Below are 25364 nucleotides of genomic sequence, written 5' to 3'. Positions count from 1 at the left end.
AAATAAGAGCTTCAAGAATTAAAAGAAAACTCAAAGCAAGCTGTTGACAACTTCTGCACCAGAATACATAAAAATCCATTGCTTAGAAACACACAGGATGTATGAGGAACATTAATGAAAATAGTCATGGACAATTTACACGGTAATACTCATGGATCCCACTGTACATGTTTAAAGAAATACAAAGTAAATTTGTTTTTTTTAGTTTTTTTAATTTTAAAAGGATTCTTACATTCGCGCAAAATGACGCTAAGACATTTAAGAATCATTCAATTGATTTTACGAATATAGTTATTTATTTGGTTTCGATTTGTACCTGTCACACATTTTTAATGCACAAGGCGAAAATACAAAAGTAAAAAGTTTTATGTTTCACTTCATTCAACAATACGCAGAAGTCTCGAAAGTAACGTTCAGCATGTGCTTGGATATGTATCGTTGAATGGCTGACTTCTGAAGATCCTTGATGTTCTCGCATGCGTAGATGGAGAGAGTCATGAGATGGTTTTTTGCTCTTAGTACGTTGATGACATGCCTGAATGCAAGATTAGTGCAGTTTTGAACAACCAATACCTTCAGACATTTCCAGTATCCTTTTGTCGTTACTTTGTCCAAGAATTTAGTTTCCAGCTGGACATTGGCCAGTTCCACGATTGTCAGAGATCTGCATTCCAGCAAACTGCTCAATCGGAATATATCCGACGTGTTCACGTTGACCAATAACAACTCTCTCAGGTTCTGTAGCTTCTGATCGGAATTCTTATATCCTTCATGACTGTCACCTTTTAGGCAAAGGCACTGTAGTTTCGGGCACAGATCCAGGACTCGATTCATATCGATTCTGTCGCAGAAGTCGATCGAAAGAAATCGAAGCAAATTTCGATGTTTTGCAAGCAGGACGCACAGACTATTTCCCAGATTTTTGACGCTCTTGATTTGGTGAAGTCGTAGTGCTTCCAAAGCCTTCATGGACATTAGTTTCTCACAGATATCTTCTAGAGACACCTTATGCCTGAGATAGAAACAGACAACTGTAGCTTCTGGACACAGGAGAATGCTCAAATCGACAGCAGCAAGAATATCTTCGCTAGATTTGGCAAAACGACGTACAGCCTCCATGTCCAGATTGTTCAAACGGAACTTCGGCTTCAATTTCTTGCCCTTGTGCAATTTATAAAGAGCATCCACAAGCTTTGGATTCTTCAGTACACGAATTTGAGGACAGATCTCGAGAATCTTACCAATATCTTTCGTTCTTAAGGCTATTTCGGACAAGTACAGCTCGACGATGCTGCCATCTGTCTTTGAAGACTTACTCATCAGCAATCTATCCTCATACCAGGCGAAGGTGTCGCTGTACAGTGTCGGAAGGCGATGGGTTGAGGAGTGATACAGTACCTTGTTGCAAGGTTCGTGGTATATGATTCTTCTGATGTTCGGGTGACTTAGAAGTAACTCAACGTTCATTCGGCGACCTGAGAACAAAGACTGACCTCCGCAAATGATGAGCTTCTTCAGCTTGGAGCACCTTTGCGTTAGGATCTTGAAGTCTTCGTCCGACCAGAACATGAACGCTTCCTCAAGGCTAGGGGTGAAGAAGAGGTGGTTGTTTAGGGCGTCCAGCTCGTCGGAACGAAGCACCGCCTCTTCCATGAGATCTGTGACGACGCGCGCTGGTAATTTGTCAAGAGCCCATTGATTTGAGACACTTCCACGTTCCACTTCCCGTGCAGAGAAGACTACTTTGCAAAAGGATTGAAGTGAAGCATAGTACAAGGTTTTGATTTCGAGGTTTCTTCGCATTCCGAAACAGGCTGAGGAAATGACGAGAGAAGTGCATTATTTCCTTCAAGCATATCTAAGGTCTAGGAAAGTGCTGTGAACTGGAAATCTTAGGTTCTATATGCTACCTAACTTGCCCACAAGATTTATTGATTTGGTTAATTTTACTTCGCTTTTCTGCTACTTTTGGATAATTGCGAAGGTGAGGATGAGTGATAAAATGATGAAATTGATGAAGGGCGGGATTCGAACCCGTAGCGCATTGTGCTAACTAGGCCTGAGCCGATACAACTTTGAACCGATACCGCATATACAAACCCTCCAGTGCTGCAGAACCAGACGGATATAACGCTTTCTTATTGACTGTGCACACCGGAAGTGTATATGTTCCGTAACCATCATTCTTCGTGTGTTTCTTTACAGTGATAAGGATGAAAATGTCAGACTCGTGATTATTCAGTAATAAAGTTTGTAATCAAATTGTCGAAATTGTGTGAAGAAATATAGTTTTGTATGGAGAAACAGTAAGAAAATAATTCTCTGGTGATAAAAATCAATACGAAGCCATCGAAATATAATAATGTTGAATATCTCTGAAAGGGCTATGAAACGATTACTGCATTATATATTATTATTATTATTTATTATCTTAATAGGGTTACATTTAAGCCGTACAATATTTCATTTAGTTCATTATTAAGACAAGTAATAGCTTGATGGTCTATATAGTAAAAATGCCTATGCAATAAAACTACCTCTACATGACACGATTTAAAATGTTTACATGATTTGTAGAATATTCTATTGTATCATACATAGCATTATATTGAAAGGAAATCGAAAGTTAAGGATGTGGGGGTGTGAATATGAGTGGATATGGAATTGACTTTTCGCGGAAAGAGATAAATTTCATAGAACTAAAATGCCATTCCTGTATAATCAACCATGGACATGACAAAATAAATATACAATAGGGGCGTCATAACCAGAGCTAGGAATTTTAGGTGCTGCACCTTAAATTATTTTGTGTGAGAATGTGTAAAAAAGTGACTCAACCCCAAATAAAAGCATGTATTGAACTCTACTCATGGTGTTTCGGTTGCACCTTTTTGCACCTTTTTCACAATCTCAGAACCTTTTCCACCTTTTTCACAATCTCAGAACCTTTTGCACCTTTTCACCCATTTTGCATCTTTATCATTTTTTTTAATACAACTCACGCGCTGTTTAACCCCACCCATATTCGAGGCACGTCTTCTTGGCACGCGATTCTTGTTTACCGCACAACAATGAATCGACTTTCTTCAGTTCTTGGATGTTAATGTAGTAAGCGTGCAGACTTTAAACAGTGCCAACAATGACGCGTTACAATTGCTAGAAGTTGTGCCCTTTTTTTCCTATGCTGTATTGTTTATGAATTGTTGTAGGAAAGCTGTTTTGTTTTCGTTTCCTTCTCCCATCTCAGCGAGCAAGGTAACTGCAGTCTGTGATCGACTGATCGATGCATCGGATTTGCTTGTTCACCATGCCAAAACATAAAGTAAATGTTGGGAAACTGCAGGACATTGTTAAACAGTTTAGCGGTGATGGCATTCAGAGTGATGGATCTGTTCTGAGGTGTGATGTGTGTGATATTTCTATTGCTGTTGATGACAAACACCAACGCACTCGGGTTGTGCAGCATCTACAAATTGGGAAGCACGTCAGGAATATAGAACTACGAGATGGTAAAGGTGGGAAGCAAAAGCAATTTATTGGTGAGGCGCTTGCATCTTCGAGTTCCAGAAATACAAATGAATTTTTCAGGGAGACAGCAAGGACATTTATAGCGTGCGGAATACCTCTTTCGAAACTTAACAATCCTGTCATGAAATCATATTTGCAAAAATATACTGGGAAGTCAGTTCCAGATGAGAGCACCTTAAGGAAATCTTACCTTCAACCTCTTTATGAAGCTAAAATCTCGCAGATCAGGCAAGTAGTAGTCGACCATCCAGTCTATTTCATACTAGATGAAACCACAGATAGGCAAAACAGGTACGTTTTGAACATTTTAGTAGCATCTCTCAATGGACATCAAGTGAAATCCATGCTTATAAAAACTTATTTTCTCGGCAAAACAGATAATGCAAGTGTAATGCAAAGTTTCAATGATGCATGTTTTGTATTGTGGCCAGAGGGCGTAAAATATGATAGAGTGTGGTTAGTTCTTACAGACCAAGCATCTTACATGTTAGCTGCATTTTCTAATCTGAAGAATATGTATCCTAACTTAAAAATGTGACCTGCATTGTTCATGCTTGCATAGAGTTTGTGAAGCTCTTAAAGATGAATATACATACATGTATGTGAACGAATTTGTTTCCAGCATTAAGAAAATACTGAAAAAGGCTCCTTCTATAATACAGAAGTATGTAGAAATTACGAAACTTCCACTACCACCTTCTCCCATCCTCACTAGATGGGGTACATGGTTAAAAGCTGCAGTGTTTATTTGCAATCATTTCCATACAATATCGAAATTTTTAGATGCTTTGCCTAGTGATTCCTCAGCTGTAGAAAAAGCCAAAAAAACTTGCACTTAAACAGGAATTGCAAGATGAACTCTATATTGTACATGGCTTCTCTTTCCTTACTACTGCAATCACAAAACTGGAGGAGCAGTGTCCTGAAAAGGAAGCAGTTTTTTTTTTTTTATGGATGTGCAACGAGAGCTGCAAAGGGTCGGGAAAGAGAAGTTAGAACAAAGTTTAGCCAAAAACCCTGATGTTCAAGAAGTTGCAACCAACAAGGATGTGGATTACCGGTTGGAAACAAAATACGCACCACTTGTGTCTTTTGACTTTGAACGTTCTTTTTCAACTTACAAGTATCTGCTTAGTGACCGCAGATGTAGCCTCACTCAGAAGAACATAATACATTTTGAATGTAATCTATTTTAACAGTTTTCTAGATGACTAATTCTAAGCAAGTAAGAAGAAGCATGTTTTCCTTTATGTCGCTTTCTAATGTATTAGAGAATTTCTTTACGTAGTTATATTAAACGATTTAAAACCAGAGAATACTCTGTGTTTATCTAGACAAGTTGAATCATATATGTATGCACTGCTCACAATAAATTTTACATCTGAAAATTAGCACCTATTTTAGCACCTTTTTTGTAAAAAATTTGGCACCTTTTTTGCACCTTTATTGGCAAAATTTTGCACCTAAAATTCCTAGCTCTGGTCATAACGACGGAAAATGTTGTTTTCTTAAAGTGAAGATAATTTTTCTCAAAGTTTTACTTTTCTGTCTTTCAAGACATCAATTGTCCTCAAATATCAACCTGCGTTTAACGGGGTTTCTTATCTTGTTGGGATGGATTACTGAAATCTACCATGTAAATCTGAACCCTGTCCTCTAGCGTTAAACACATTAATTTTCGGAATGACAGCCAATAAGAAGTCAGGTATCGATGGAGGTTCTGCAGCACTATAGCGTTTGTAAATACGCATACCAATACCGCTACTTGAAAATTGCAATATTTGAAAGTTGTTCAAAATATTGGTTAATACTTGTGTGTAAGTATTCCACTCAAAGTAGTATGTGCATCAATTTACGAAGATTTTGCTTTAAAATATTCATGAATTACACCAGAATATTAAATTCCATGTTATGTTATGAAAAAGATAATTTTTCCCCATACAGAACTGGTGTAACATAAAAGGAAACTTCGAATTTTGAATAATTTTGAGGATAATTTGACTCCGTGCAAGATCAAAATGTCGGGTAGGTATCTGTCAGTATCGGTAAATAAATTCCAACCCATACTTTCCAATACCGATACCACTAGTATCGGCCGATTCCGATACAACGGCTTTTATAAAATCAAGTAAGAGTAACACTATTGATACTACAGTATTCAGAATATTTGAGTGCAACGCTTTCTTTAGAGTATGAATTTACTTTAATGGACATTTTCTCGAAGTATGTCAAAAGAGTCTCTCTGGATTTATTGCGCGCTGAGTTAAAATCACTCTAATATATTATCTCTATGTTTGTGTTGGTGTTCGAACTGTTGTATGGTTTCTGGCCTTTCGTTCTGTGAGATGGAAGATTGTCCCACTGAAACGCGATCTGGTCTAACTTTTGCATTTTCCACTTCTTCTTGACTGCCATTGACATATTTACATGTCATGCGATAAATGGTCGATTAAGTTTTACCATACTGATTTAAAAGAGACCGTCAATTGTCCTTACTATTTACAAGGTACTTTTTCTAACTCGTTAATATTGACAGTTTAAAGCGAAATTTACTTTACCTGTGCTAAAAAAATAAAATTTATGTCCTCAAAACGAAGGAAAGAAATAATTGTGTGTTGCTGGGAGAGCCAAAAACAGTTCACTGTTGCCACAAAGTGATTGTTACCTCAACGCTGAACTTATGCGGAAACAGGTTGGTCCAAGCTCGAATTTATTTAGGTATGAGCGATTGTCCAGGGTAATTATCGAATTCAGTTACGTGGCCTTCAAATGAATGTCATTGTCACTGAAGAATGGTTTTCTCACACATGTATCCACTTAGGTTGAAGTCCTTGTAGTCTTAATTGGACAGTGGGAGTTACACTTTTTGCATTGGGGGGAATTCCTAACTCAGTGGCGTATTTTGTGATTTCATTTTGGGAGGGAGTTTTAAATTTGTATGGGGAACTTATCTGTTACCAGTCAGTATACTAACCTATTGCCTTGCTGTTCTATGTACCTTAGAACATTGTTTCTAACAACCTACGTCACTAAATGTTATGATAACATTTACTTGTGAATTAGAAACACTTAGTAGACTTACATTCTAACAAAACCCTAACTCCTACACAAAAGAGCCTCCAACAACAAGATGAAAATTTCAAAGATGTGTATGTAGGGGAGACCGGGGGGAGTTGCCCATAAGGGCGAGTTGACAAAGTTCATTTTATTCCCACCAGTCAAGAGTTGGCAACATTGCAGGTTACTGTGAATATGTGTCATCTCTAGAACCAACTCACTACTAAGAAGTTGAGTGTCTTGTTCACAAAGTTTCTAGTGCATGACAAATAACATCAATTCTTACTTGCGAAGTAAATTTTCTTAACTCTATATTCTTTCTTATACGTTTTCAAAGTAAGCAAGCATATAGTTTATGCTAAGGCTATTCAGAAGACTATGGTAAATTGTACCGATACTATATTCGGATACTTTGTTAAACTGCAATATTTATCAGTGGCATGACCAGAAAGTCCAATATGGCGATCGGGGTGAGTTGACAATAGGAAGGAAGGGGCTAGTTGACAATACTATTGAGAAAATTGTTCTTATCAGAAACATCTTAGCATATAGACACATTGTTTTTAATAATACATATTAGATTAGGATTATAGGACAGTATATTGCGTTTGTATTTGTAATATAACAATAAACACTGGGTAAAAAAATCAGTAAACATTGTTGTAAACTTTTTTTTAATTGGAACATTTATGTCTCATGTGATACTGTTCATTCGAAAACATTTTTGTAATCCGTAATTTTTAAGGCAGTATATTGTTTGAAATAAAATATTCCAAACCATGTATGGGGTAGAATTACACATATAGTCAACTCACCCCATATTGAATTGACAATACTGACACGCTTCGAAAAAACAAGCAATAACTTTACAAGTTTTAGCATCATGGTTTAATAAAAATTCACACTGGTCAAGGAAACTACAGGTATTGCTCGTAGCTTTTCATCAATAGTAGATAGTAATTTTTAAGAGCTGCAGAAATTTAAACATAAAAACATGCTCAACTCGCCCCGGTCTCCCCTACTTATTGAAGAATTCACAGCATAATTTTCATTCGATAAAAGACATAACGATCCAAGAGTTTAATGTTGTTTTATTGCTACAATGTATGTATACATGAAAGCAAATGATAATGTCATACAAGTATTTCTTTAAAATTGTTTTGACTATGAAAACAGGAAAGAGTACAAACTTTATATTTGCCCATGTCTGTTCGCAAATATATTAATTGTGAAGCAGCTTGGAGCAAGACTGGAATCCTCATTACAAGCCCAGACACAAAACTTCTACAAACTTACCCAGTACAACTATTACAGTTTGTGTGGCAGATTGCAACCATGGTAGAGAAGCAACAGAAAACTCTACTAAACCAATGACTAGCGCATGTAGGATCACACAAATTATTAGGAAGGCAGCTGGTAAATACTTCAACAACCTCAAGGAAAGACGAGAATTTCTAGTGTTGCCAGGTCTTTCGAAATGCAACCATTCATTCCTTGAATCACTCATGGCTCGGCTCCTGTTAGGTACACACCGATTGAATCTTCACTCAAAAACTTGTATTTGTTGAGAAACAATGTTAATGCTACTGTCGGCCCAATTCATGAACAGGGTTTTCTTTTGAAGTATCCTAGAAAAAAAAGTAACGGATGTAATGTTCAAACAACAGGATACGCTTGATATTGTCAGTAATTACATAGCAAAATATACAACTACAATATAGAGGAAAGTATTCAAATATGGAATATGGTTTGTACTATGGAGGACTAGTTAATCTGCTTTGGGGGCAGGAACGGATGTCCCATCATACATTGTTGCTATACAATCTAAAGTGAGATGTCTTGAACGTCGCATGTTGTTGAAATGATTTGTTTATAGAACCTGTGTCTTTTAGAGGTCATCATCATATTCAAGACTTAATTTTAAGATAATGAGAATGAAACGTGCAGAAACTTTGAGAACTGAAAGTAATAATTCACCGAGGTTTTGAGGTGTGAAGGTCGACTGTTATTGTTATTGTTATGAAATATGGTTTTTGCAATACGTTACTACATAAAATTGTCAGAACTGTATTCTTATAATATCTTAATTTAATAGAATAATTCGTCGTGTGAGAACCAGAGGGACGTAACTCCAATTTATCAAATTTATTGGAGAGTGGAAATTATGTATTATTAGGAATATGTCTTACTCTTAAAAATATTCAGTAAATTGGAGATGCGTGACTCCACCTTAGTACTAAGGATCAGAAGTGGAGATCTGGCTCCAATATAGCTCTTCAGAGGGGATTATTTCAACAAAACTGAAAACAGCATTTTTGGAGTTACGTTCCTCATGCAACGAAGTGAAATTCTTGTTATTTTGATTTAGATATAATTAATTTTTAGTTAGGGTGTATCCGTGTATTTAGTGCACTTAGTATTGTGCCATTTAGTTTCTTTATACAACATATTTGGCAAGAGATACAAGGCACTCAACAAATTAATTTTAGTCATATATCGTTCAGTACTCCCAAAGTACCGACTGCGAATGAAGGGGTTATAATTGGTGGGCAATCAGAAAGGAACACACATGCCAAGGCCAAGATTCGAACCGAGAACCTGCTATGGCGGTTTTTCCCATCTATTTCGTCAATTCATCATTCTTGCAATTAATCTCTAATTAAGATTATAGAGAAGCGACATTAAATATTAAAAATGCAACCCACTTATATCATTTATAATTCTGATCCGTTTAGTCTAGGAGGATCTCCCCGAGGTGTGTGTCGCCTTGTAATGAATGGATCCCGCATTCGATCCCTGGTGGAAGTACTTTGTACATAGCTTTGGATCTCTCTTTAAATTGTAGATCAGTTTCGATTAGCTTCTATGAGCATAAAATAAACTCAAAACTAACTTTTACAAACTCTTTGGTTTAGGCTAGGTTTCGTTTATGAAATATAATTTCTGTTTTAGTTTTCCGATTTTTTTTAAATAATGTGCTAGCGAGTTTTCGTGATCCAAGTTCATGCAAGCAATAGAGTACAGAGCTTCCTGTCTTGTTACTGAGAGAATTTTTTTTCCGGCAGGAAACCGTAACCTTTTCGTATTCTTCTAGTTATCTTTTCATTACGGTATACACGTTTGGTTGTCACATGATAGTTACTAGAAGTACCAGAATTTCTACCACAATTATATTGCAAAGGGTTTATACTTTAAATCCCATCATACATTCCTAAATTATTGTCGTTGCCATTCCGGCATTTCTGAGTTGTAAAGATTTGTCAATATTGATCAACATCATTTTCACATTTCTCTAATATTATGTTCCCACTTGATGAAACAGTTGCTTGTAAAAACACTTAATATGTATGAAGCTTACTCACTCATCTCCATTTTACAAAGAACACAGTTACAGTCTTATTTATATTTCTAACACGAAATACTTGCGTTTAGCTTCTCTCCAAGATTCATTTAAGGAGGTTAGTCACAGTCTTTAGATGCACATTCATTAGTGCCATGAAAAGGGTAACTTCCGACCACATCAAGTTTTACTATGACTATAATTCACGATACAATTTCAAACTTTTAACATTGATGAAGTTAATAATAATTTCAATTACTAACTAAAAATCCTTTGAAAAAGGCTTTGAAATTAGTTTTATTAATGTTTAGTTCATTCCTTGTGTATAGTATGCAGTTTGTTTATACTTAGTATTGTGGCAGTTAGTTTCTTCATACAACATATCTGGAAAATATACACTTCATTGTGCAAAAGCAGTTTGGTCAAATATATCGCCCAGCCCATCTTTATTCTTAATGAAGAAGAAAAAAATTTCTAATATGTTTAGAAAGCTCGGAAAATGAGTTCAAAAATTCTACGCCGTATAAAAGTCCCGGTATTACTAAATTCGTTGATATGTTGACGTTGACTACTTTCACTAACGAGGTAAAAGTGCATAATCTTTAAACCATAAGAAACACTTTATTAAATATTACTCTGCACAAATAATTGATCGGAAATTAAAGTTAGTCACATTAAAAGGGATTTATTTAGTATGAAACGTCATTTCTGTAATCATGTGATTTGAAATACAATTCAATACATTTGGAATGTATATAAAAAAGGCATTAGTGATAATTTTAAAAAGATATTCCTTCCTGCCAAATCGCTCAATTGTGTGAAATATTTTGTTTTAATTTTACTTGCACATTTCTTAGTATATTTCTTACCTAAATTTTCGTTACTCATTTCCATCGTGTAGAGTTACAATTGATGATATTCAACTTTACGTCATCACGCAGTGCATTTTGGGAAGAAACTGGCCCATGTAAATTGGCACCACTGTACACAGCTGCCATAAATTGGGTAACGAAATTTTTGAATGTAGCTATGGTGCGGTAAACCTAATTGAATTCAACTGGAACACCACAGTACGATATACCTAGGTAGTTTACAAATGGGTTGGTAACAATGATCCCTGGTTGAGATGTGTCATTCATAATCAGAGGTTTGATGGTTCAAAACAGGGGGAATCGCACGCTACATTAAAATGAATAGATGCATGTTTGTTTGCTACTTTCAAATTACAAACTTCTGATTTCCCGTTCCCATCACATTCCAAATGAGCCCAAAACGATGTCTAGAACTTTATATGTTTCGAAATTGTCTCTTTTTAAAATAACTATAAATTCTAAAAGATAAAGAAATAAAATGTATTATGTACACTTTCGATTTTAAAACTGGAAAATCGTGTGTGCTCTTCCAAAATGAAATTTTCCATTCCCCAACGTTATATTCTATAATATAGTACACATCCACACATGAAGGACGAATTTTGTACCCCCACCCAGATGAAAAATGTTCATGCGCCACTGAACGCACCTATACACCATCGAAATTCACAAGTTCAGACCCCCGAAAAAGAATCCTGGTTAAGCCAGTGTCTGACAAGGGTTGGTTGTAAGAACTGCAAAAGAAGCCGAAACACACCGGCTTCAATAAAGGCCATTCTATTCTATTCTATGACATGACCTTACAATTTTAGATTTAATGCGCGTTGGTAGTAACTTATATCTTGTCAGCGAACTGTGTCGCATTGCATCAAGGGACAAATCTCATATGTGCTGACGTCTTAGCTGCTTTTAAAATAGCTCTCTGCTGAACGTGTGTCCACCTCATCAATAAAATTCCCCGCAGAAATTCACCGCACGTGTATGATTGGCAACACAACTGAGGAATCCAGCGCCGCCGCTTGGTTGTCTAAGTGTGAAATGGACATTCCTGTTTCCCATAATACCGCTTCGCCAAATCTGAGCTGAGAGAGGAAATGATCCAAAGGAAATTCGCAGCTGAAGATATCTGAACCAAGTGCCAAAACAATTTTGAAAACTTGCTGATGGTGAACACGAACAGCCATCTCAATTATTTATGAGAGAAGCTTCATTTTCCTGCTTCCTCGTTTCACAACTTCCACCGCTGTGAAACCATCCATCCTTCCAATTAAGAGTCAAATGAACTACTCGTTCATTTAGTTTTAATTACGTTTAATTAATAGAGAAAGTAATTTTAGGTCCCAGGTTCGGTACCCAGTGGAGGCACACAGTGGTTCGGATTCCACTTTAAACTGTAGGCCCAGTCACGATTCGCCTTTCTGTGCATAAAGTGAACTTGAAACAACAATTAAAACAAACAAAACTTGTATTTCTTAGTTGTACTAGTTTGTAACTCATTTAGAAAATTGTTAAATTCGACAAATAATATATATTCTTTGAATATGTACTTCCCTTGACTTATTCATCTGCACAGTGATGGAGTGGTTTTATCACAACACTCTACGACGTCAGGGATCCCGGTTTCGAATACCGGCTTAGGCATGAGTGTTGATTGTGAATGTTCATTCATCTATTTCATCATATAATCACTCACTCCTCATCTTCGCGATTATCCAAAAGTGGCAGAAATGAGAAGTAAAATAAAACGAAATCAATCAATTAATCAATCAACCAACGAAACAATCAATCATTTGAAGTATCCTCATTTAGTTGCGGATAGTAGAGAAGTTTGGTTATCTTGTTCTGACAAGTTATGACAAGAACGAAAAGTTGACCTGTTTGCCGGAGTGGTTCGCACTGCGCGCTACGGTCGTAATTACGGTCTTGACATAGGTGTTCTTTGTGAGTGTTCCTTCACCGATTTCATCATATCATCACTCATCCTCATCTTCGCGGTTAGTCAAAAGTGGAAGAAAAGCGAAGTAAAACAAAACAAACTAATCAATCATTTAATTAATCAATCAACCAAACGATCCAGCAATCTTTAAATTAGAGCTTTGAGCTACAAACTATTCTCGCTTAGTTGCGGATAGTAAACAAATTTGATTGATTCATTTAACTTCGCTTTTGTGCCACTTTGTCAGGATCCGAACTAGGGACCCCTGGCGTCGTAGCATGGTGCGCTAACCACTCCGCCATGGCGACCGGCTGGACAAATTTAACTTGTTCTGACAAGTTATTTCAAGGAAAGGAAATAAATATAAAATGTGCAAGTGCTTTTATGTGTACATGAGTTTTCTACAGGTCTTCATCAGAAAATGTCTTCCCTTTACGAGATCCTTAGAGGCCAAGTTATCACATGAACAAGAAGTCCAACGATCACCATCAAAGCACATGCCAGCAGAGCAAATGGAATGGAACTCACAACAATGGCGAACTCAGCCACCACGAACGATAAGACGATGGCAGTTATTACGGAGCTCACCACTATGTTGATTCCGAATTCCAGTAGACTCACAGTGATTCGTAGAATTCTGAGCACCATAGCAAGAACAGCTGTAGAGAAAAACATCACGATCACACTGGCAGCCGCCATTTCTTCAGGCTGAAGTTGCTTCATTGTGATCTCCTCCTTCGCAACCATTGTGGCTGAGGTAATCGAACTTCCGGTTAGAGTGGGTTGCTGAATTATTGAACGCACTGCGAGTTCTTCTCTATGGCTGTTGGTGGGCGCCGTAAGGTTAATGTACCGTGACATTCTTAGCTCTCATGTTCTATGTTAGATTGCAACGCAGAGTGCAATTTTTTATTACACTCAAGCGCTTGCATGTTTCCGGGAAGTATCTGAAAAGCAGAAGAAGAGAGTTTTTAGGATAGATGTAAGTTCTGCATACACATTGACTTTATTTTCTGTTTTTACTAAATGGTAGTATAGGATGTAGTTTATAGACATGGACGTCCGGAAAGAGGGGCAGTGCTACACCCTAATTAATGAATGTTAACCTAAAATTATATATATATAAATATAATTTTATTTCAGTCAGTAATTTTTGGAAATTATTTTATTTTTGTTATTTAGTGTCGGTTTTCTGCAACTTTTGGCTAATCGCGACGACGGGGATGAGTGATGATAATATGAAATCGATGAAGATACATTCACAAAGAACGCCAATGTCCAGGCTGGAGTTCGAACCCAGGTGTCCTTGAAATATTTCACGCAACATTCTTACTCTAGTAACTGCAAACACTTTAAGAATGATCGTAAAAAAAAGTAGAAAGTGAAGTGCTCCCCTGTGCTTTGCACCACGTCATGAAGACGGATAGGGGGTCTGAGGTTAGGGCCCCGCACTTTCATGATCTCATCCGAGCTGGGGGTGGTGTGATAAGCACCACGGCCCTGACCGCCTTTGCCCCCCATAAAGTGAGAATCATAGAACTTAAGACCTTCTGTAAACAAAAGCACGTGTACCCTAACAGTGTTGCAAACTTATGAAAAAAAATAATCCACATAGCCTACAAGGTGTAAAAACATTGTCAACAGATGCGGAATTAGCAGTGTATCACCTGTTGAAAGTTATCGAATGTATGTAAAAAAAATAATTAAAAAAATGTACATCTTGCCTGGTGGCCGACGTTCAGGCTCATCACCGAAGTTCCCTGGCTCGAATCCCGGCATGAATGTTATTTATGTTATTTGTGAGTGTCCCTTCATCAATTTCATCTGACGATCACTCATTCTCATCGTCGGGATTAGCCAAAAGTGGAAGAAAAGCAACGCTAAATTTTAAAAAAATCAAATACAAAATGTACATCTTACCCCCCAGGAATAAGACGGTTCCGTACCAAAGGATTAATTTTTTCTCATATTTTACTAAAAAAACCTTGCTAGAAGAATGTAACACATTGAGATAAATTACGTTTTGAAACCGGGGTTTCTTCATTAAATTTATTTGATGTTTGAAAGTGTTATGATTTATTATTATAGATAATGAAAGTAAGCTAATACATATGATTTGATTGACTAAATTAATAATTATTAATGGGATAAAAATAATGTAAATAACTCATTTGGTTTGATTGATTTGCTTTATTTTACTTCCCCTCTTGTGCCACTTATGGCTAATTTGCGAAGATGGGGATGAATGATGATGATATGATGAAATCGATGAATGGACATTCACAAACATCCATGCCCAGGCCACGATTCGAACCAGGGACCCCTGGCGTCGTAGCGCGATGTGCTAACCACTCCGTCACGGGGGCGGCTAACTAATTTGGAATTCAAATATCACCTATCCCTCATCGTCTCGTAACTAATGACAAATGTGCGTGTCACAACGTGGTCGATCTACACCTCAATGTCACATATTCCAGTATCCTCCAGAGTGTACTTCAACATCTCTCAAGTTACTTCATCAAAAAACACACGCGTATGTCCTTTTCATCCCGTTCAAAAATGCTGGATTATGCAGCAAAGACACCAAGGGAATCTAAAACTTCAACTTAGAGAAGCATAAAAGTGGGGAAAGAAGACTAGAATACAGAAATATTTTGAGGCAATCACATTTTATTGCATACCTATTTGGGGGTGAATTTTTAAATATTTTCACATTTTTCTTCTCTCTTGTTGAGAGGTGTTCATTTTAAATCAACCTCCCTCACCCTAGCCTGCTCTCCTTCACGCGCAAAAATATTCTGGATTGTTAGGATGCCACTATCCGGATTATAGATAAATTTTACTCCTGCGTCCCACCCCCTCCCCCATCCCCGGAGGATCGTCACTGACAATGTGAAACACACCATCATATACCGACATTCGACATACCACTTCCGTTTCTGTACTTGACTTGGTGAGAAGTATTGAGGTTGGCAACAGCCTAATAACGGATTTCTTCCGCATCATGTAGTCCGTTCTATGAAAGTACGCTAATGGAAGAAAAACGTGTAAATTACATTGGATTATACATTTTAAAATATATTTTCATTAAAGGTTTCTGTTTATAATAATAATACGTGATTATTGTATAAATTACAATCGATCACGTGAACAGCAAGAAAATAGCGCCAGTTTCGTACATGGCGACTTCCATGCGTGCAGGAAGGTCTCCCCGTGTTTTCAGAGTAGTCTTTCGGAAATACAGCCGTTTGAAAAGTGGCAAGAAGCAGGTTGTTCTTAACGTTTATGTGACGTTGTGTCGGTGCTATTCTGAGCAAGCGGTGAAGTTGGCGTCCAAGTGTAATTGTGTGTCTGCGTCTTTGTGTTTTCGGTGCGGTGAAACAAAGGGAAACGACGGGTCAAGTTGTGAGTCCCGCGAGAAAAATACGTTTTTGCTCGTATAAACAAGTATACCGGTTTTGATATAAGCGCAATACAATGCGAGGTGCTTTCGTATTCTTTCAATCAAAGCCGTCCTGTCCATTGTAGGGAAGATGTTGATAGTGATGATTGATTACGATCTCCCTAATTTTAGCAGTCGACGTTAAATCGCCTCTTGTGCCACGTTGAGTTCCTTTTTGGGAAGTAAATTTGACAGACAAGATGATGTCTAGCGCCGAAAATGCCTCAAGTTCAAAAAGGAACTACTGAATCAAGGTAAGAAAATACATGACTTGCATGAGACGTGCGTAAATAATGTGCTCATTATCGTCTTGTTTTCTAGTGCATGAGAAACCGAGAGAAAGATAAACAATCTCTTTTTATTCCCCGGCTTATCTTTGTTTAGCTTCTGCTAAAACTGGCGGTATATTTGTTGCGCAAAGGAGAAAACAATACTCTACATGTCAACAATGTTGGGCAATAATTTGGTGGGAGAGGAAGCAATGAAACCAAAAGGCTTGAATTTACTGAAACGAATCTCTCACTGTCTTGTATAACTTTGGCACTGTCATACTGAGAGAGGAGGGGGAAGGGGGATCTGTTAACCCAGTGTCAGATAAATCGGAGGTTTGACGTAGAAAAATATGTTCATTCTTGAACAAGAACACGTATTTAATCACTTGTAGAACATTTATTATACTTCAATGTGAGATTATCATTTAAAATAAGGGCTAGAATACGTTTTTCCATGTTAAGTAAAATTAAAGGTTGCGAGTGAGCAGCATATGATGGCCGCACCATTCACGAACAGCTGGTGCGGAATGATACGTTACTCGAAGTGAGACGGTTGTTTACAGAGGGTCGGAAGGTTCGTGATTCTTACTTTAGTTTCCTCCAGGTACCCACTTTATACGACGCTGGGTGGGCGCCGGAGCCGCTTGAACATGTTGAAAAAGTTCCTGTTCTCCCCGCCGGGAATCGAACCCGGGTGTCTCGCATGGTAGTCAGACGACCTATCGAATGATTTATTTGTTTTATTTTACTTTGCTGTTATGGCAGTTGGTTCAGATATATCAGAGATAGTTCATTTCAGGCCTTATTTTTTACTTTTAGTATAGTACGTTTTCCCCCCAACTGTTTAACACATTTCTACGTGTCCTCATGGACATTTGCTCAGCGTCTATACATTCGGGCTCTATTCATGAATTCCTAAACTACTACGTTTTTGTTTATCTCTCGACTGACTCCGTGTGGATTCGGAGTAAATTATTGATTGCATCTAGTGCGTCAGCAGATTCAACTTCCCTTGTTCATTAATAATTCCTAAAGTTCACCGACGAATCATATTAAACAAAGTTGCTTTAGTATAACCAAGCTCTGGACGAGACTACCTTGATCCGGTGAGAGTTGAAAACTTCACTTCCTAGAGGAGAAACCGTTAGGCTTGTTTCCGGGGGAAATCATCCATTTGATCATCAACTCAGGCTCGTGATGAAGTGGCGATGACGAAACTAAACAGGGAGGATGCGATCATCATACTGCAAGCGTGCTCCGTCGATTAAGACGATTAGGTTTCATCCCTGCAAAGAAAACGTTTGGTAGAGCCAGTTCGGTACATATACAGCAGACTATCCGGGTCTAGCGAGCGAGCCTAGTGGGCGTGTAGACCGTGAGCAATAGGGTAAGCGATTGGTGTTGGGTTGAGATGACGTCAGTGGCTCGCTTGTTGATTGGATGTTTCGCGAAATATGACTCGCTTCCAAGTTTCAAATGTAGAAAAGCCACAAATGTTACGAAAGTAATCCCCATGCTTGGGAAGAGCAAAGTATTGTATGCTTCTACGGAAAGAGTACAGAACTGATACCACTTGGGTCATCCCCTGCTCCGAATGCTAGAAATATACAAAAAATTCTGATCTCTACATGTGACGATTGTCTACTTACTCTTTTGAAGTTACTCTTTACATGAAAAAAAAACAAAAAAAAAAACAACAGAATTTTAACCTTGCTAAAGGATTGGACAGCTTTAAAATAAATTACTAGTTTGTGATTATTGAGATTCGAAAGTAATGGCAACGAGAGTAAAAATCTGTCAAAAAATCAATTTTAAGAAATGCCTACTGCCCCATCTACAATATGCCATCGGCAGTGTCCCATATCTGCAGGCAACTTACCAGGAATTTGTCACCTAAATTTGTGAGGTTTCTTTCATTCATTGTGAGTCAAAAATGAAACCATGGAAACTCAAAAAGCTGTCGTCCTGATTGGTCACTATTACATGCAATGTGTTTGTTATGAATGTAAGAAAGTATTGTGCCATCATTTGTCCCCCCAGTTCTTACGCGTCGATGAAAAATAAACTTGAGAACTTACCTTTTCGTCCAATCTCTATTTCTTGAAGATATAACTTGTTAATAATGTAACTGCAACAGCTTATAATGATCTATTATACATATTACGATCTCAAACTTATGAGTATAGGAATTCTTGGCCTCATGCTCAGTATGGTATATTGGAATGTCCTATTTACGCAGTAAGAAGATAAACCATGAATAAAGTATTATTTAAAATTAATATTTCTTTATAATGAATTTGGTTTCATTATTGTACGTGGTAGATATTCGCATTGGATGCGCTATATTTCCATTTCTGGGACGTTTGTTTGAGTTTATGTTTTTTAAGTCCACTTTATGCACATATAGGCTAATTGGGACTGGACCTACCTTTTAAAGTGGGATTCACTGTGCAATGTACCTTTGCCGGGTATCGAACCCCAGACCCCTTGATTACAAGGCGACCACATTACCACTACGCCATCGGGGAGATCGAATTAATATGATTGAAAATCAGTGAAGCTTAATTTGAAATCATTTTAGACAAAAAATGAATGCATGAGTGATGAATGAGTAAATCAGAGATTTTTAAAAAGAAGTCACATGTAAAGCTGTAATGTGGAGAACTCATAATCTGAATGTTTCTTGCGTCTCTATCAATTTAATCTAATCACCTTTCATCCTCCTCACCGCGATATACCAAAAGTGGAAAATATACTGCACAAATTGAGAAAAAATATAAATACAAAAAAGAATATGAGGAATGTTAAAGCGGTGAGTGAGCTTGCGATGGTGTTGATTAGTTTGGCTATTTACCTTTCCAGAAATAGGGAACATTCTCGATTAACGACAATTCAACTGTACTGACCAATAATACTAAAGTGCTAAGCAACGAGTTGATCTGGACGAACGATACTGCAAGATTTGCGGGCCGAGTTCAAGAATCGAGATCTAACTCAAAGCAGAACATCTTTACTCGCAACTGAAAACTAGTAAACGTACTTGAGATGCAACTTAAGAATCACAAGTGCATCCAGTTCGTGCCAGGATGAACCGTTCAGAGCTGGAACTTCCCAAACTGCTTCAAAATGCTTGGCGCTCGTAGTGATCTCATGTGTACTCGGAGAGTGAATTCTTGAACGTGACCGAGCCGAACACTTGCATCAGAAACCACAGAGAAAGGCTCCACGTCTCACAAAAATGATGTTGGCAGTGTTAACATGGTACTTGCCAATATTTCTAGTGCTAACAATCTGCAGTTTGGGACTATTTCTTCACATGGACATCGCGAAAGAGCTTTTGGAACGTTTCGGACTTGGAAAGCGTATGGCGATTGGAATCGCCTCCTCGGTCGCGGTAACAGTACTTCTTGCATCCTTCTTGTGCCCTAATATACTCCTGATGCTGACGTCGATATTTACTGGGATAGGTGCCATGATATCTGTTTCCACAATTGTTGGCTTCTTCTACAACATGCTGCTGTAATTTCACCATAACAATGCTACTGCTTCTCATTTTACGCAGTTGTTTAGAAATTTAATTGTTTAGGGAATGATAAATATACAAAGGTGAGCGATGTGGAAAGGTACGGAGCGTAGTACATAATTAAAAGCAATAAAAGTTCCAAGCTGCTTTTATTTTTGTAATTCGGTGAAATATAAGTTTAAAGCAAGTTTTAGCTTTAGCTTTTTTCTTAACATTTATGCCATAACCAAAATGTTACCGTGTAAAGTGAAATATCTTATGGCGTTTAAGATGCCATGGTATATTTCATGGCATTTCTCAGGATATAATTGATCCTATTTCTGTAGCATTTTTCGTAGCATAACCAATCAGAACCGCCCTCTAGACCACGAGTGCAGATATAATGGCGGCTGAGTGAGATGTAAACAATGTATTACTTGTTACGTAGCTTTCAGTCAGCTCAGGAATTTAACCTTCGCTCCTCATGTCGTTATCAAATGACTCCAGTAATCACAGGTTGTGGTAAACAAAACGTACGGTATCACCTTAATATAAGGTTTATTTTTGGATAAATGCACTTAACAGCAACTTGGGTAACATTATCGTATGGGTAAAACGGATTCCTTCAAATTTCCTTCAAATTTACAGGAGAAAGTACTTACGGGAAATCATTTTCTTGAGCGTTTTGGAAGTTCCTGAATGTAGATTTGATCCATTTTAATGTGAATGCGTGTTGTTTTCTGCAAAAATCTCTGTCCGACACGCTGTTTCTGCTCACGCCATTTGCTTTTTGCATGAGAGTGCAATGTTCCGTGTGTTAAGACGATGCAACCTCGTAGCCAGTGTTTCAGCCTCGCCGTGTTTTCACTAGAACCACCTGTCGAGTTCGGAACAAGCCATTTTTCCCGAATTGGTGTCACTTATCGCACAACATTGTAGCAACATTGTGTTCCGACGTCACAGGAGAGAGCTGTTTTTACAATTTTTCTTTGTATTTATGCTAATGGAACCTAACCTAACAGGCCTAACCTAACCACGTAGGCATTCCTCGTCTGACGTCAATATTCAAGGTTGCAAGATGGTTGTGCGTAAAGGAAGAGCATTAACCAATTTCGAAAGGAAGATGGTTCCGACCCGAATAGGTGTCACTTATCGCACAACACTCTAGCAACATTGTGTTCTGACGTCACAGGAGAGACCTTTTTCATCTTAGGCAATACAAAGGTAACGCGTCTCTTAGCGAAAATATTATTTTTTCTTTGTATGTATGCTAATGGAACCTAACCTAACAGGCCTAACCTAACCACGTAGGCATTCCTCGTCTGACGTCAATATTCAAGGTTGCAAGAGAGTTGTGCGTAAAGGAAGACCATTAACGAATTGCGAAAGAAAGATGGTTCCGAATTGCGAAAGAAAGATGGTTCCGAATTGCTGTGTATGGACAATGAACGTGGTAAATCGCAAGGTTATTTTACAAGTTCTACACGTATTAGCATAATTTCAAATAGGGGCACGAAAGTAGATATTTTCCGGTGAACGAGGTTGCACCACTGCATAAATCAACAAAACACTCTCAGAACGCCCCCTAAACCAGTATGCTATCACGGCCATAATGTGTTACAGATTCGAAACAACAAGTAATAGTAAGTACTCGTAAATAGAGAAAATAAACATTATCTTAGTTAGAAATGAATTATTTCGCCTTAAGAAATGTTCCGCAACGCGTTAGCAATGTAAAGAAGTCCGAAATATATGATTCGTAGGTGTTTCACCCATACGATAATAGTACCGCAACTTATAAACTTTAAACCACATATTACATTCTCGACATTTTTCTACCACTATTATCCCGTTGCTATAGTATTTTTAGCATGTTGAAAAATCTCTGTTTGTTAAATGATGCCAGGTTCTGGCACATGAAGGTTAGTCCATCTGACACTAGTTGTCTATGACGACATAAATATTTGCAAACTTAAAAAACGAACAAATACAATATTTTAAGTAAATAACAAAGAATTACGATGTACGTAATATCCAGGGCATTACTAATTTAAAAGCCGATAACTATTCAACCAAGAGGAATAACGTTTCCTATAGAAAGGTTTTAGGTGCAAAGCAATGAAGCTGGTTAAAAACAGACTGTATACTGCATTCAGTATACGTATGGAAGAATATTCACCATAGATGTGTAACTCGCCATGCCTTCGTGCTGCATATATCATACACTGTAATCGCAAAATAAAAACGAAATGTTACATGAAATGCTTCCGTGTGAAGTACCATGTACCATAAGTTTTTTATTAGCATGTATGCTACCGAAAATGTTAAAGGAATTGCTTTCGTCTAAACCGGGCCTAAGAGAATCGGGAGCAAATTGAGAATACCTGAAGTATCTTCAATGGCTTTCAACTTCGGCATACTCACTAATTTTGGCCTCGTAATCACGAATCTGCAGTTAAAATTTGGCGATCACGTCTTGAAACTGCAAAATAAGTCGAAAAAAGTGGGTCCGTGAACGGATTTAACACCCTTGATTTATGAAGAAAACAACTATTTTTTGCAATGATTAGCGTTTCAAAACTATGTTTACGATCACCCTTAATTTTAACTATGCTTGCCTAACCTAACCTAACCTAACCTTACCGTGAATGATTCGTAAGGCAAACATGTTTTCCACCTTTACGCAAGACTCCATTTTCTCACATGCAAACGAACGCTCCATGCAACGGGTCTCACTTATTGCACAACACTTGAGCAACGTTGTGTTATGACTACGGTAGCAAGACCGTTGTGCGGAAAGGAAGACGTCTTCGGTTTCAATGTTAGTGTATGGATAATCATAGCGGTAATTGACAAGCTTATTTTGCCATTTCTAGACGTAACCGCCAAATTTTAACTGCAGATTCGTGATTAGGAGGCCAAAATTAGTGAGTATACCGAATTTGAAAGCAATTGGAGAAACTTCCGGTATTCTCAATATATACCGAGAATTGCCCGCCATATTCCAGTGCATGATATTCAACTTAACGTCATCACGCAGTGTACCCTGGGAAGAGATCTGGCGAACAAATTCACGTGTGTTAAGTAAATCGTATAAGAAGCTTTCTTACAATGAGAAAATTTGAATTTCACCACTTTACACATTTTCACGTTTTCTGTAGGGCTAAAATATAAAAAGTACACATTCCTCATATGATCACGATAATCGTACATTATATCACTTCAGCAAAGACCATACGCACAATGCTTACTCGGCATGTTTTCAACGCAGGGTCTGATCTGTTTGCTCTAACTTTGGCGCAATGAATTGTGGGGAAATTATTCGCTGAATATCATCAATTGTTCTGAAATTGTTATTCTATCTGTCAAAACTGGTAAAAGAACAACGCTAATTAACAAAAATGTAAAGAATACAGTGTTGCTATTATATGTCAGTTAATTTTTGACAAAAAAATACAAAAACAGGAAAGGTTCCGCACGCAAGTATATGCACATAGACTCAAAACTGCATGGACTCAATTGTATTTATTTCGTTTTATTTTGCACTAAGGCTGTGAAAACTTTGTTACCGTTTAATCAAAGTATGTGCATTCGAAACAGCACGTGTCAGAGCACAATTTAAAGGTGACAAACATTTCAAATAGAACAGAAAGTAATAATATCTCAGAAAAAACCCTGATTTATTCAAATTTCAACTTTGATTAGATTTTTTACTAACCATAAACACAGAATTTGACATCATTTACTAAATTTAATAATTTTGGACAACTTTTTTGGTAACTCGAAACAAACGTGCACAATTTCTAAACAAATTTGGTTCTGGTAAACGATAATTTGTTTGTCGTCCATTTAAAGAAAGGTTTGGTTACTGGAAACAATTTTTTTAAATTTTTTATTAAGCAAACTTTTTCCTCTGTGCCAATCAAAATAATTGATCTCTCGTTAAACTAGTAGGCTACTTCTTCGTATGTAGATCTTAACACTTTTCGAGATATCAAGTTGACTTTTGTCGAAGTTTTATTTGTATTTCTCTCTCTTGCGGTTTCTGAAATACAGGTAAAACGCCACGGATCCCGGGTTTGAATCCCGGGCCTTGGTATTGTCACAGTCAGATTTATAGCCGTGAAAAATGTGTTTAATCAAGGTGTTGAGTGTTTTTATTTGTATGTATATATAGTTGATCTGCCAAGCCAACGGGAGTAAGGGAGGAAGTCGCGAGTCTGACGCGCGAGCACCAGAAAGGTCACGTTTTGCGTCTGAAACTTAGGAAATTCGACCTTAACGGCAGCCATTCAAATATCTCGGGTTCCAGCAGCCGGACTGAAGTGAAACTTTTACCAGCGCAGAAACATGTATGCAAGGACGGATGTGTGGACATTCGTCGCAATCAAGCAAGAATTACGGATGCCAGATCGAATTGGTTATAATCGATCGGTTTATGGACACAGATTGCAGTTGAGCTGTCGGCGCCAGGCTGACCGCCACTTAATCCTAACGTACCGTACCAAAAGCACGCTCTGTTCAGGCTGGGAGACAATGGAGCGAAAAGGAATGACCTCGTGGGAAGCGTACCTTCAACGACCGTCAAGCGTTCTTTTTCGAAATCCGCATAAAACGAAAGGACCTGCCATTTCGACACACAGTTTTACCGCGAGTTCCAAGGAGAACACATCCACGCGCTCCGAACGTTGAGACTACCATTGTGCCGACTCGTCGTGTGTTGTTACCTTTTTGGTGTGAGGACGAGCGGAAGTGCGCCAGCCTACTGTAGTCGTCCGAGCGAGTTTGTGAGAAGTGGCTGTAAGCGAGATTTTGTCCTTTTTGTGGAGTAAACCGCGCATAAGGATGGCCGGTTGACTGTAGAAGAGAGGAGGGGGCCACCCTCGGTCCGCCCCGATGCCAGACGAGACACCACGACGAATGCCTACATCATGCTGAAAACCCGAGCTACGCCGCCTGATGCCTACCAGCCGACACAGAGAGGGAGAGAGATGACGAACGCTGCCATATCGACGTCCCGACGCTTGAGATCGTCCGACGGTGATGGAAAAGACGCCGACGACCCATGAACGACCGCCCACCGCCCAGATGCGACGTCCGAATCACGCCTGACAACGGAGATGCTCACCGACCCCGAGAGGAAGAGACGCCGAGGCCCTTGACGTTCCCCGAGCGACGCCGACGACCCATCGTCACTGATCCGCCGAGGAACCAGATGCATGAACGCTCTTCACCTTCTCGTCGTCGCGATCGAGGAAGAATAGGAAAACCTTTCGTGTGCATACTAAGTGATTTCAATCGCCCGCGAAGACACCAGGATACGCCGTGGAACCCGAGAGATGGTAACATATTCATCTGTATGAATGTCAATACGTACCGGCTCGATTGATATTTAGAGAATGCCCTAGAAATTCG

General features: G+C 38.2%; 2 protein-coding genes across 2 annotated transcripts; both read right to left on the bottom strand.

Moving 5' to 3' along the window:
- Nucleotides 1-287: 287 nt before the first annotated feature.
- Nucleotides 288-6138, bottom strand: LOC145992812 (uncharacterized). The gene is made up of 2 exons (XM_083129199.1): nucleotides 6087-6138; nucleotides 288-1814 (listed from the first exon to the last, which is right to left on the bottom strand). Exon 2 carries the CDS (start codon nucleotides 1801-1803, stop codon nucleotides 382-384), a length of 1422 nt encoding a protein of 473 aa, XP_082985325.1. The 5' UTR covers nucleotides 1804-1814; nucleotides 6087-6138; the 3' UTR covers nucleotides 288-381.
- A 6977-nt stretch (nucleotides 6139-13115) lies between these two features.
- On the bottom strand, nucleotides 13116-18384 carry LOC145992811 (uncharacterized). Its single transcript, XM_083129198.1, has 3 exons — nucleotides 18327-18384; nucleotides 17545-17733; nucleotides 13116-13680 (listed from the first exon to the last, which is right to left on the bottom strand). The coding sequence occupies exon 3, from the start codon at nucleotides 13592-13594 to the stop codon at nucleotides 13166-13168; it is 429 nt and encodes a 142-aa protein (XP_082985324.1). The 5' UTR covers nucleotides 13595-13680; nucleotides 17545-17733; nucleotides 18327-18384; the 3' UTR covers nucleotides 13116-13165.
- Nucleotides 18385-25364: the final 6980 nt, after the last annotated feature.

This window comes from Lepisma saccharinum, chromosome 9 (genome assembly GCF_977018435.1).
Source record: "Lepisma saccharinum chromosome 9, izLepSacc3.1, whole genome shotgun sequence".
Classification (NCBI taxonomy): domain Eukaryota; kingdom Metazoa; phylum Arthropoda; class Insecta; order Zygentoma; family Lepismatidae; genus Lepisma; species Lepisma saccharinum.
The sequence above is the reverse complement of the archived record's forward strand: the minus strand, read 5'-3'. Positions and strand labels throughout refer to the sequence as shown.

Coding starts and splice junctions, on each gene's coding strand:
- LOC145992812 (XM_083129199.1), bottom strand. CDS start 1,803: ATGCGAAGAAACCTCGAAATCAAAACCTTGTACTATGCTTCACTTCAA.
- LOC145992811 (XM_083129198.1), bottom strand. CDS start 13,594: ATGTCACGGTACATTAACCTTACGGCGCCCACCAACAGCCATAGAGAA.